The sequence below is a fragment of the Eulemur rufifrons genome, chromosome 15 (genome assembly GCF_041146395.1).
Source record: "Eulemur rufifrons isolate Redbay chromosome 15, OSU_ERuf_1, whole genome shotgun sequence".
NCBI lineage: Eukaryota > Metazoa > Chordata > Mammalia > Primates > Lemuridae > Eulemur > Eulemur rufifrons.
Window position 1 is genome coordinate 81,479,098 of NC_090997.1, and position 12,514 is coordinate 81,491,611.

The 12,514-nt window shown below is 38.8% G+C and overlaps 1 protein-coding gene across 1 annotated transcript; it reads right to left on the reverse strand.

The window, feature by feature from the left end:
- Positions 1 to 1,501: 1,501 nt before the first annotated feature.
- Positions 1,502 to 11,032, reverse strand: LOC138395703 (vascular non-inflammatory molecule 3-like). The gene is made up of 7 exons (XM_069488565.1): positions 10,749 to 11,032; positions 10,501 to 10,631; positions 6,884 to 7,076; positions 5,721 to 6,012; positions 4,049 to 4,422; positions 3,187 to 3,360; positions 1,502 to 2,525 (listed from the first exon to the last, which is right to left on the reverse strand). The coding sequence occupies exons 1-7, from the start codon at positions 10,959 to 10,961 to the stop codon at positions 2,397 to 2,399; spliced, it is 1,506 nt and encodes a 501-aa protein (XP_069344666.1). The 5' UTR covers positions 10,962 to 11,032; the 3' UTR covers positions 1,502 to 2,396.
- Between the last annotated feature and the right edge of the window lie 1,482 nt (positions 11,033 to 12,514).

A 12,514-nucleotide genomic window follows, 5' to 3' on the forward strand; every position in this document is an offset into this window, starting at 1 on the left:
TACAAAGTAGAGACCAGGGAAATTATCTCCAACAAAACAACTTTGCATGTAGACAAAAGGCCTAATCGATGCCTCCAGACTCCTCCAACCAAACCTGCATGGATGGAGCAGATTGCCTCTTATGAGGAAACCGTGACAGCCCACTGCCTGGCCTAGGGACAAGACCCACAGTACTTTGGACTTTGCTGACAGAGCAGTGACGACACCAACCCATCCAGCAGGCCCCAAAAGGAACTCAGAAGCGAGTCCTGTGCAGCCTAGGCAGAGAGAACCAGACACAGGAAAAAAGGAGGGGAGAACAAGGACTGAGCGAGGTAGGCCCTGTGTCTCCTATACCACCTGGTGTATTTTGAAAAGCCGTGTGCACACGTTTGTGTATATGTGCACATACTGTGTGATAGAAGACTAGAAGTCTGCCTCTACATTGCTACTAAACATGTATGCCTATATATTAACATTTAGTGGCTACAACACCTGTCAATTCTCTTATTGACATTAATCTGGTTGATAAAGTTGTTTTATCCTGTAAGAAGATATATTTTTGCCATAGGACTTAATATGACTAGTTTTACATTTTTTAATGTGCCCTGAACTGGCTCTCTTGAAGAAAAAAAAATTTTTTTCATGAGTGAGTTATACTCCGCTGTATCAGAAATTAAAGCCACAAGAGTGGCTTTGCTCTCCAAAGAAAGATTTTAGATGAAGAAGATACAACTGCGAGAGCTGAGTCTAGCAGAGCTCCTCATGTACAGGTCATGGTAAATAAAATGAGAAATGAGGTGAGGGAAGGAAGAGAGGCAAGAAGTCAAAGAAAATAAAAAGCATAAGGTATTGAAAGGTGCAATCCTGGGATCCGAGTGGCATAGTTCCTGGAGGGAGAATCCAGGAAAGATGGAATGGGGAGACCATGGGCATCATCTGCCACCCAGAATGTCTGCAGCTTCCTGTGCTGGGTTGAATTATATTGAGTGGGAATAAACACCTAAGACAAGCAAGTCCAGGAATGTGGTGGTCATCATTTTTGTGGGGGTAAGAGATGTCTCCAAACTCAGTGACCCTCAACTGCTCCTACACATCCCAGGGAACCCTCCTGCTCTCCAACGTGTCCCTTCCCAGAGTTAATCAGTGACCAACCAGGGAAAGGACTCAGAGAACCGAGACAATGGACCAAAAGTAACTGGGGAAAAGGTGACACAACGGCCCTGTCTAAAGAGCTCCCAGCTTAGCACAGCCTGCAACAAACCCTGGAGCACTAGCAGATGGCTCAGCCAGGACTGAGATCTTAGGATAGAATAATTTCAGAAGGAAACAAGGTGTGGTCTGAAGGAGATAATTTACTTCTTTTTTTATTTCCGTTCCAAGTATCTAATTTCCATACAAATAGACCATAGATGTCAAAAAGGTTATGATAAAAAGATAATGGAACAATTTTAATTAGCTAGAAATTTGTTCGTAATTACTTTTAAAAATGTCCTTGTTCATTAACTTACTATATATTACTTGACTGGGATCAAATACCATCTGCATATTCAAAGTTCACCCTGTGTACTTACAAATGAAGTGTACTAGTCAGGGTTCTCCGGGGAACGAGAAGCAATAGGGGATATGTACGTACATCACCTATTTTTATATATATATAAAAAGAGGTTTATTATAGGGTATTGGCTCCCCCAGTTATGAAGGCTGAGACGTTCCACAGGCTGCCATCTGCAAGCTGCAGACCCAGGAAAGCCAGTGGTGTAGTTCAAAGGCCTGAGAGCTGGAGAGCTGATGGTGGCAATTCCAGCTCAGGTCTGAAGGTCCGAGAACCAGGAGCACCAAAAGGCAGGAGAAGATCTATGTACAACTCAAGCAGACAGACAGAAAACAAATTCAACCTTCCTCTGCCTTTTTGCTCTGTTCAGGCCCACGTACAGTGGGGAGAGCCAGCTACTTTGCTCAGGCCACCAATTCAAATGCTAATCTCTTCCTGAAACACCCTCACAGACACCCCCAGAAGTGATGTTTCACCGGTTATCTGGGCATCCATGGCGATGTCAAAGTGATGCATGAAATTAACCATCCTATGATGGGAACAACATTTGCATATGTTAGAGTAGTGACTGCAAAAGTTTGTTCCAGGACTTCTTCCCATTTAAAACATGTTCCACTGTACTTAAACATACTTACATATTCTTAAACACACAGACATAGAAGACAGCTCCCATAAATGAGGTTGTGCTATACCAAATATGTAAAATGTAAGGTTTACACACACATCCATTGCTTTTTAAATCTTCTTAAGTTTATTTGTTGTTTTGGTGAATTTATGACATCTCCTCTAAACAGACACTAAGCGCTCTCTTTTGTTTCCTCTCTTTGCCAAGCTAATGCAAAAAGGGTCCTGGTAAAGGAGATCAATGTAACTTCCCAGGTTCCTGCCCTAAGCGGGGAGGGTCCTTCTCAAACACTCTTCCATACAGGGCCATAACTAAGACAGGCAAAGGGGCTCCACTTCGGCTCTTCAGGCGTCCGTCTCTTGAAACCTGGTCAAAGAAAGCAAAGGATTAACTCCAACGCAGGGCTGGTTTCTAGCCCAAGGCCTTCTCTGGGGACAAAGCAGAGTATAATAGTAAAAATCACACAGTGTTTGGTGTCAGAAGACCCAGATTCCTCTTTCAGGTCCAATAGTTGAGGGACTTTGGGTGAAACTGCAGCAAATAAATCTGTTACACGGGTGGTCAAATAAGATAACGTATTCAAAAGTGTTCTTTAAACTCATAAATCACCATGCAAAGTATTAGTTATTAGTATCATTGTAACAACTCAAAATAACACACCCACAAAATAAGCTGTAGATGCATTACTTAATGTACTTAACCTGAACCTTGCAAACCATGCAAATGAAGAGAACATTAGTTGCCGTTATCAGCGATCAATATTTTTACCTTAATTTCTCTATGATTCACTATTGCCTCAGATCTCAACATCACATCTATGCAGAAAAATGAACTGCAAATTCTCCATCACAGCCTAAAGTCAATCTAAAACCACAACTTGTGTTTCATATCACAGTTTCCATGTCTTTAAAGTGACTCGTGTAGAATGGGAACCACAATATTGTGATACTCTCATTATTTCCAAGATTTCATTGTGCTGGGCTACCCCATCTGCTTGAAGAAATTTATCATCCTGAAAACCTCCTACCTCATAGTGCCTTTCAGGGGCAAGCTGACTCCCACTTAGAACGATCTGTGGGAAAACATAACTTGTTCCGAATGTGCCACTGAGGGAAAATTCTTCAAACCTGGTAAAAGCTGACCCAACAGGCTCTCCACAGGTTCTCACATCAGTGGTTTGACACTTTAGCAACGTGCATATCTATGTAGAGAAAAAAGAGGAGTCTGAAAACTTGCAAACATTTTCTCAGCTAAATAACACAATTTCAAAGAGTAGAGGAATATTTAAGTTGCCATGTAAGCTACATTTTTCAAACTGCATGTCACAACTTAATTAGTGAATCCTAAAATCAATTTAGTGGGTCAGCATTAGTTCTTGTTTTTTAAATGAAGCCAAGTAGAATAGACTAGAATTTTAAAAATCAGAGTGCATTGCACATAATTATAGCCATTTCTAATTTTAATTTGAACTATTTCATAAATTGTTTCAATTAAATCTCCCTTTTAACTCAGTCACACATCCAGTTGGTTACACTGAGCCTGATGTAAAACATCCTTCTTAGTGTAGACTCTAGTTGAAGACAGTTTGAAAAACATTACTCTGAAGTAACCCGATTGAAAAAGAGAATGCATGGAAGTTGTAGCTTTGTAAACTTGAACTTGGCCTGCTAAGAACTAATCAATCTGCTTTATGTTTTTGCCTTGCAGCCATAAGAACTAATTCCGTTCTTGCTAAGATTAAACAAATAAAGTGTTCTAGGGACAAAAGTCAGCGATAAAGGCAGCATTATACCATTGAACTGAATCCAGCACAATTTTCAAAGAAAGGCAATGATGACCTAGAAGAAAAACTAATAATAAGGCCATTTAACATATTTAAGCATTTCTACCTGCAAGTAATATTGGCCTTCTACTGTGTGCAGTCCATCAAAAGCACCTAGTGCATAGACCTCATCGGTTCGCTTCTCAGACATCTTGTAAGTTAAGTGACAACACAGGTCTTTCTGGCAAACTGTGTAATTTCCTGTGTTTCTCTTAAGCTCAGTGAAGGTGAACTCATCAAAATAAATCATCCCTGGGAATTCTGACTGCTCAGAGGAGAATGGCTTGACACTTCCGGCATAAGCCTGCCAGTCAACAGCTGCCGGGTAGGTGGGCTCACGGCGAGGCCGAGACTTCAACTCTGACAGCATCAGCTGGCCACTCTCGCTTTCCATGTCATAGTGATACACCTTGATGGCTTCTGGGGCGTAGATTCCACTCCCTACAGGCAACGTCAAGAAACACAAATAATTGGTTTCAGATTTTTTATGGTGACAAACTAATAGAATATTCCCATGTGAGTATTTCTTTTTATTTCTTTAAATAGAAAGTTATTAAAGCATAAACATTTTCAAGACAGCTGTAGAGATAGCTGTGACATTGGCATAAGTTCCAATTTGATGCTGCATCCTCCATAAAGCACTACTTGCGCTAAATTATCATTTGAAATGGAGAACTTGTTTTGGGGTTTTTTTAAATGTAAACTACCCTTTTTTTCCCTTTCCTTTTTTTTTTTTTTTTTTCCCCTCCTGCATCTCAGTCTCCTGAGTAGCTGGGACTACAGGCGTAGACCACCACACCCAGCCATTTTTATTTTCTGTAGAGACAGGGTCTAGCTATGTTGCTCAGGCTGCTCTCAAACTCCTGGCCTCAAGCAATCCTCCCACTTTGGCCTCCCAAAGTGCTGGAATTATAGATGTGAGCCACTGCATCCAGCTCCCCTTGCTTAAGTCAACTTAACAACAAACTAGAAAATTCCAAACATGAGGAATAATTTTAGCTCTCCACTGACTATTTCATTTGTTCATGTTTAGAATTCTCATCTGGATCAATGAATAACAAAGCAGTCAAGAGGAGAGCTTGCATTACCTTGAACATAAATACTATAAAGGATAAACTCTAAACATATGATTAATTCTAAAGTGATCTTATCACCTTGACAAACAAGATTTATTTCAATATTACTAATAGACATTGGCTGGGAAGTTCCTTAGATCTGGCTTTGATATTTCACATGACTAGACTTCTCTCTAACTCCAATTTCCCCTCAAGTAAAATCGAGATGATAATGTTTGCCTCCTTTACTCAAAAGGATAGTGTTCCTTAGCAAAAACCCATGCTATCATTAATTTTGTGAGGTTAGAGTTATTAAGAGAATCGTAAATTTTTGTTATGCTTGAATTTGTGACAAAACTTCCTGAAAAGAAAATGATTTAAAAATCTGGCTCAGAGGAAATCGGTATCTTTCCTAACAGTAAACAAGAATCTTTTCCAGACTGCTGGCTGGGTCTTTGACACCAGTATATCCTCATGTCCAAAGCAATGAGAAGTCATAATGATGTGACTTCGCATCCAGACAGGTAGTCAAGCTTGTTTATGCTTCACTAGGGCACAATAAACTAAGAGTCGGTTGGTTAAAAAAAAAAAAAAAAAGAAAAGAAAAGAAAATTGTGGCTTGAAAATCAATGAAGACTTGCTAAGACTGTCGCTGCCACTTGGCACGTGACGAGCGTGAGTTACCTGTCATGTGCATGCTGGTGTTGTGGGTATTTGCAGCAAGCAGATTGACTCGCATGGCTCTGGCCCACGCTGAATGGAATGGAACCGCCGAGAGGAGGGGCAGTGTGTTGTGCCATGCCGTGGGCAAGAGGACACTGTCCGCTTGAAACTCATCCACTACCACGATAGCTGGGTCATAAGAAAAAATGTCAAAGCAAGTAAAAATGCCAAACTTCCCAAAGGGAGTGTCAAATGTCACAGATTCTGAATCCTTGGGGAAATCAAATTGAATTTCAGGTGCAAAAAGATTGTACTGTTAATAAAAAGCAAAGAAGGGGAAAATTAGTAAGAAAATTATCAAATAGATTTCATCAATACCCAAATCTTTTTTCCCATGTATATGGACATGCACATTTAAGATTGTTACACATAAATTTGCATAAACCATGCTTACTGTCCCACTATCCATGAGTTTTCTTACTGTGATATTAGTCAAAAATTTTCATTTTTCAATAACCAGTGAATGAAATCGTATCCACAAATGATATTTAAAATGTCAGTATTTCTATATTAGAAAACAAAGGTTGAAATCTTGAATCTTATGATTTGCAGATTGTTTGTCACTGTATTCTTTAAATTTCAACAGCACTGCCTGGGTAATATCTAAAACATGTTAATAAAATAAATTTCTTCATGTCTCCCTATGATACTGCTAGGTTTATAGACCTACTATTTACATTTTTTCAGATGGAGGAAATTCTCCTCCTTTTTTTAAAGCCAATTTCAGTTGAGGTTTTGTTTTCATTTCAATCAAAAAAGACCTAATATAATACATGGTAGCTTAGTACGAAATGTTAACAAATTGGGCCATTAAAACTTCCGATATTAAATCATGAATGAAACAGAGCATTTCTTCCTTTTTCTCAGAGAATATTAAAATCTTTGTGAGACTATTCTCACATCCATTTTTAATATTCTGTCATATTTATTCTATTTTATGGCTAATTCAAACTCAGAACCCTTATATGGAATTGAAATAAATCCTCATTTCAATTAGAATATAATAATTAAGAGACACATCTATGAGAGTTCTCTCCCCAACATTCGACAAGCAAATGTACATACATACCACAAACAAACAAAGGAAGTAAATCAAGTTTAGCTAAGGCACAAGTAATTCTCACCTTATGGTAGCGTGCCGCCAGCCTACCCTGAGAATCAAACACCACATCGGTGTTGTATTGGTAACGGCCATCAGGAGGACACTGAGGGTCACTGGCGTTGCATGGCTTCTTGTCCCCAATATTTGCCACGACGTAGATAGAGTTGTCCTTGGCCAGGCAGCTGAGTCTTGCTTGCACTGGTGTGTAGCCAAATCTAATTCAACAGACATTTCCTCAAACTCACTATATTTTAGTGATTCCTGAAATACCAACGTGGTATTTTATTTGCCTGTTACCTGTAACACAACAGGTCTAGGTCAAGAATCAACAGAAAAGATTTTAAAAGTCACATGCAATGTAGTGTTCATCTTCATGAAAGCTAACTTATTTTAATGTGCCAGACTCCAGATTACAGAGCAAGACTGAAGCACAGAAAAGATAGAAGAGGAAGAGGAAGAGAAGCAGGCAAAGGAAGGATGGCAAAGGAGGGGCTTGAAATTTAGCAGACTCTTCTAATGGGAAGGACCTTGTCTACAATCCAAGCCATAGTATTACAAACATGCTGCCATGACACGCGGGTGGAAACACAAATACCAGGTAGCAGTAAATAGCTGGTCTCCTGTAGATCATCTTCTGTAGAGCACAAATGTAGCATTATGTAGTGGAAATGTTTCTGGTTCTTTTTAAAAAAACAAAACAAAACGAAAGCACTGCACTGTGCTGGCTCAGTTTCCTCATCTGTCAAATGTAACATAACAGCTTCCTTCTGCCTTCCAAAGTCCTCATGAGAAATCCTGAGGTAAGTACAGACATGAAATTCCTTTGCGAAGGAATGCCAAATCCATCCACATTGGGGATATTTGTCCTAGAAGTAAAAGGGAACGTGGCGAGGGGACAGGTGGCTTCAAATATGTGAAAGGCTTAATGTAGAGGAGATGGCTTGCATGTGTGAATATAACACAGAGTGCAGAACAAAGGGGAAAGGAAGCTATAAGGAGGCAGATTTCTGCAGAAAATAAGATTTAAAAAAGTTTTAGCAACCAGCTCACTCTGTCAAATAAATGGATTTGCTAGTCACTGAAAATTTCAGTATAATATGGTATATGCAGGCACTTAGAATCCATTCAGTTAGCATAGCTTAATGGAAATGGCTATGTTTTAATTACCACTTACAAGACCTTAAGCCTCCTTTTCTTTTCATATGCAAAATGCAAATATAATATCTACTACATAAATTGAAATGAGATTATGTGCATAGTACACCAGGTACAGTTCCTGGGACCAAGTAAATGCTCAATAAATAAAAAGTGGCTATTAGGGATTTTGTAATTCCAAGAAGGCAGCCCAGGGTAGGGACAGCTTTACTGCTTTTTGAAGCCATTCAGGGTCTCCCCATGATCTCTCAGCACCTCAGCAATTGGTTTCAAGCTAATCTTTAAATTAAAAGGACAGGCAGGGTGCAGTGGCTCACACCTATAATCTCAGCACTTTGGAAGCCCAACACAAGAGGATCACTTGAGCCTGGGAGTTGGAGACCAGCCTGGGCAACATAGCAAGATCCCATCTCTACAAATAAATTTAAAAAATTAGCCAGTCATGGTGGTGTGTACCAACTACCTGGGAGGCTGAAGTGGAAGGTTTGCTTGAGCACAGGAATTCAAGGTTACAGTGAGCTATGATTGCACCACTGCCCTCCAACCTGGGCAACAGAGTGAGACCCTGTCTCTAAAAAATAAATAAATAAATAGGACAGATTAATAATCTACTGGTTTAGACCCTTTCTTTTTTTCCTTCAAGAAAAATAGGGAAATACTATCAATATTCATATTCACTCAGACCTATCAGTCTGTCTTACTCTTTACTTAATTTTTCTTTTCTTGGATAAATAATTCAGGTTCTTTAGTATTTCCTATTAGTTCCTCATGAAAAAACCCCAAAGAAGTGTTTGACTTGTCAGCATTCTAAATAGCAGCATGTAAATTCACAAGGATGACCACGTGGCCCTCAATTATCCCTTTCAGGGATAAATATTACCAGGGTAGAAACTGGTTTTCTTTTCCAATACTATCATTATATGAAATACTGGATTTCTGCCTTTTACAACACAGAACTAAAAGCTTACCGTTTGAATAAGTATGTGCAACACTCCACAATGTTTCATCACTCACTTACCTTCCCAGCTGAAAATAATTCATCTCTGACTAATTATCAGATTAAGTATATCTTTCCCCTAGGAAAGTCAGTTTTATCAGCACAAATAGGGTGTGTTTTAGCGCTAGCTTCATGAATTACTGCAAAAAATGATTCCTTCTTGTTTGGGGAAAAGCCTCATAAGGAAATAACTGCTGAGTCATAGTTACGTGGTTTCTGTAAGCACAGACCATGCAACATTTACAGGATAATTTTCCAAAGGTAAAAATCCCAGAGAGAGACTCAACTCTCATAGCAGAACTCAAGTGTTGTAGCATTGAACTTGACTTTCCAGTTGATTTCTCATAGTCAAAATTATCAAAGAAGTTCCTCTTTTTATGCAATAGGTGTAGTTCTAAACAGGTGCATGTACAGCAAATTATATTACTTTTTAATGTATCAATTTCACCATTTAAAAGCACTATATATAAACTTTTTTTTTTTTCCTTTGGTAGACAAGGTCTTGCTATGTTGCCCAAGCTTGTCTCAAACTCCTGGACTCAAGTGATCTTCCTGCCTTGGCCTCCCAAAGTGCTGGAATTACAGGCATGAGCCCCCAGGCTCAGCCACATTTGAACTATTTTAAAAAGTAAATATAATCTATTTTATACATTTTTATTATTTATTATACATTTTTCTGTAAGAAAATTTTGTCTAAACTACAACTATTAATAATTACGAAAAATCTCTTGAACAAGAACACAAACAAGTTCAGATGCAGTTTTTTTCTGTTATAAAAAAACTAATAGTGACAGCTAGCATTGGAGAGCACACTACAGTGTGCAAATTTCATGTGTATTACTTCATTTGACACTCCTGTTTACTCATAAGGGAAGTAGAATGGAAAATTTATTATCCTTGTTTTACAGATAGAAACAGAAACATCGAGCATTTAGGTTATATGAGCTCATATCATTCAGCTAGGAGGTTACAAAATGTGATCCAAGAAACAGTGCTTCCTTTTTCAAGTTCTATGCAATTTCCATTCATCATATTGAGAACATTGTATGATAGTGACAATGAAGTTCTTTGGAAACATAGATTCATTCATCTTTTTACTATTCCTATGAAAGAGGCAGGTGTTCATGGATGAACCAATTTACTTGTATTTGGTAACACAAGTGCTAGATATTACAACTTTCTCACTTTGCTGAAACCCAATTAAATGCATTTATTATAAAAATTGTATATATATATATATACACACACTATACTTTAAAGACAATTGCAACAAATAACCAACCAAAGCATCATTTTCTCAAGTCATTTACCAAACAGGAGATATGCCAGATGATATACATCATGAAGCATTAGAATTATCTAAATCCTATGGCATAGATTGACCATTTGTCAACAAAATGACTAGTCAAGCTTAGTGAACTTACTATTAGTATTTTACAATATCACAACTTTTTGTTTAAAAATTGAAGGATAATGACAAGACTTACCTCTGGGGGTCTCTGCATGGAATCCAGTTCACTTCAGGGTCTGGTATATCCTCCAGATAGGGGTAAATGCTCTCCCTCGTAAAGACCCAACCATAGATTCCATCTTCTGGGGTCACAATGATGTGTGCACCCTAGTCAAAACAAGTGGGACAAAACAGTTTCTCAGGAATTCCAAATACTCGCACTCTTACCAAGTTGCAAACCTCCTTTACAATATCCCATCCAGTATTTTAAAAAAAGGTCAATACCTGCTTGGCTGCCAACTTAACTGCCTCCTCCAAAACATCTATGTTCTTGTTCATCAGGAGCAAAGCTTCTTCTTTTGAAACCGGTGTTTCTGTGCTGTTTGGTAATATAACAGCATGCTCATACACTGCAGCAATAAAAGTGTCCAGTGCGCCAACACTCAGGATAAAGAGGGCAAAAAGTGCCACACGCTTTGGAAAGTATAATCTAATCATAATTAAAATTCAGTAATCTTTGAAAAACAAACTTAGATTCTTATATTTTGTTTCACTGGAAAAATTTTACATTAAATCCCTTCCAGCAACCAGTTGTATTTGTTTTCTCATTTATACATTACACAACTCAGCATTGAGAAAGGATATTGTGCAAGAAAACTGACAGCCAGAAGTACATAATTGGATTGTGCAATGCTGTTGTTGATGTTGTCCACAGGTCAACTCAACCATAAAAGCAGAAGGATGAGCCAACCAGATCAGTTCACCCCAATCCAAAACACACAGGCAGTTGAACTCTTTTCATTTAATAAAATACATTTTCCTGGGCTGGGTGTGGTGGCTCATGCCTGTAATCCTAACACTCTGGGAGGTCGAGGTGGGAGGATAGCTCGAGGTCAGGAGTTCAAGACCAGCCTGAGCAAGAGCGAGACCCTGTCTCTACTAAAAAATAGAAAGAACTTAACCGGACAACTAAAAATATATAGAAAAAGTTAACCGGGCATGGTGGCGCATGCCTGTAGTCCCAACTACTCGGGAGGCTGAGGCAGTAGGATTGCTGGAGCCCAGGAGTTTGAGGTTGCTGTGAGCTAGGCTGATGCCACGGCACTCTAGCCAGGGTGACAGAGCAAGACTCTGCCTCAAAAAAAAACCAAAAAAACCATTTTCCTGGTAAACGAGTTTTTTCATTAATAGATCCAATATTGGACAGTTCTAGAAGGTAGCCACCATTGCAACAATTTGTTGAATAATCACTTAGATGACTGTATACCCGTTTCTCCCTTAAGACTCGTGCTCTCCATCTGTCTAAGCTCCAGGTCCTCGTAGTGGTCTCCCAAATCCACTTCAGTCCTAAGTGATATTTCTGAACTCTTATAGCAATTTTTTTCCCGTGCTGTTAAATGTCTCTCACTGCTTACTGTTGTCTTGACCTTTAATTTCAATCTTATACTGATTCTTAATTTTGCATATGTATGCCTTGTTTTCTTAAAGAGATTAAAAGTCATCTTAATGTTTTCTCCTAGGACATCCATGTCCAATAATCATGTGACCCCTGGAAGGTAAAGAAAGCGTCCTGCTCACTGTTGAACCTCATCACCCCAGCACATGTGTGACAGGTGGTGGGAGCCCAATACATGAATGGATGTTGAATGAAGGAGTTCACTACCTGACAGGTCAATCTAGTCCATGTTTGAACATGGCAGATTTTTAGAACATTCTTTCTTGTGTTGAGATGCAATTTATTCCATCTATCTTCCACAGTTTAAACAGTATCTCCAATCCTGCTGCAATATAATAGACTACGAGACAACTCAAAGTGTTAAATTCTTTCTTAAATCTTTTACTTTTCAGACATATCATCCTTTAAGTTCCTTAAGGACAGGGGCCACATGACAATTCTCTGCTGCTCCTTTGGAATTTTACACTGTGCTAAACTCTGTAAGTGTTTTTTGTTACACTCAATTTCCTTGCCTAATTTTGGATTGGATCCTCTTGTTTGGGTATGAGTTGATTTAAAATGTAGAGTTTCTTTTGAGGTTTAAATCTCTGATTCT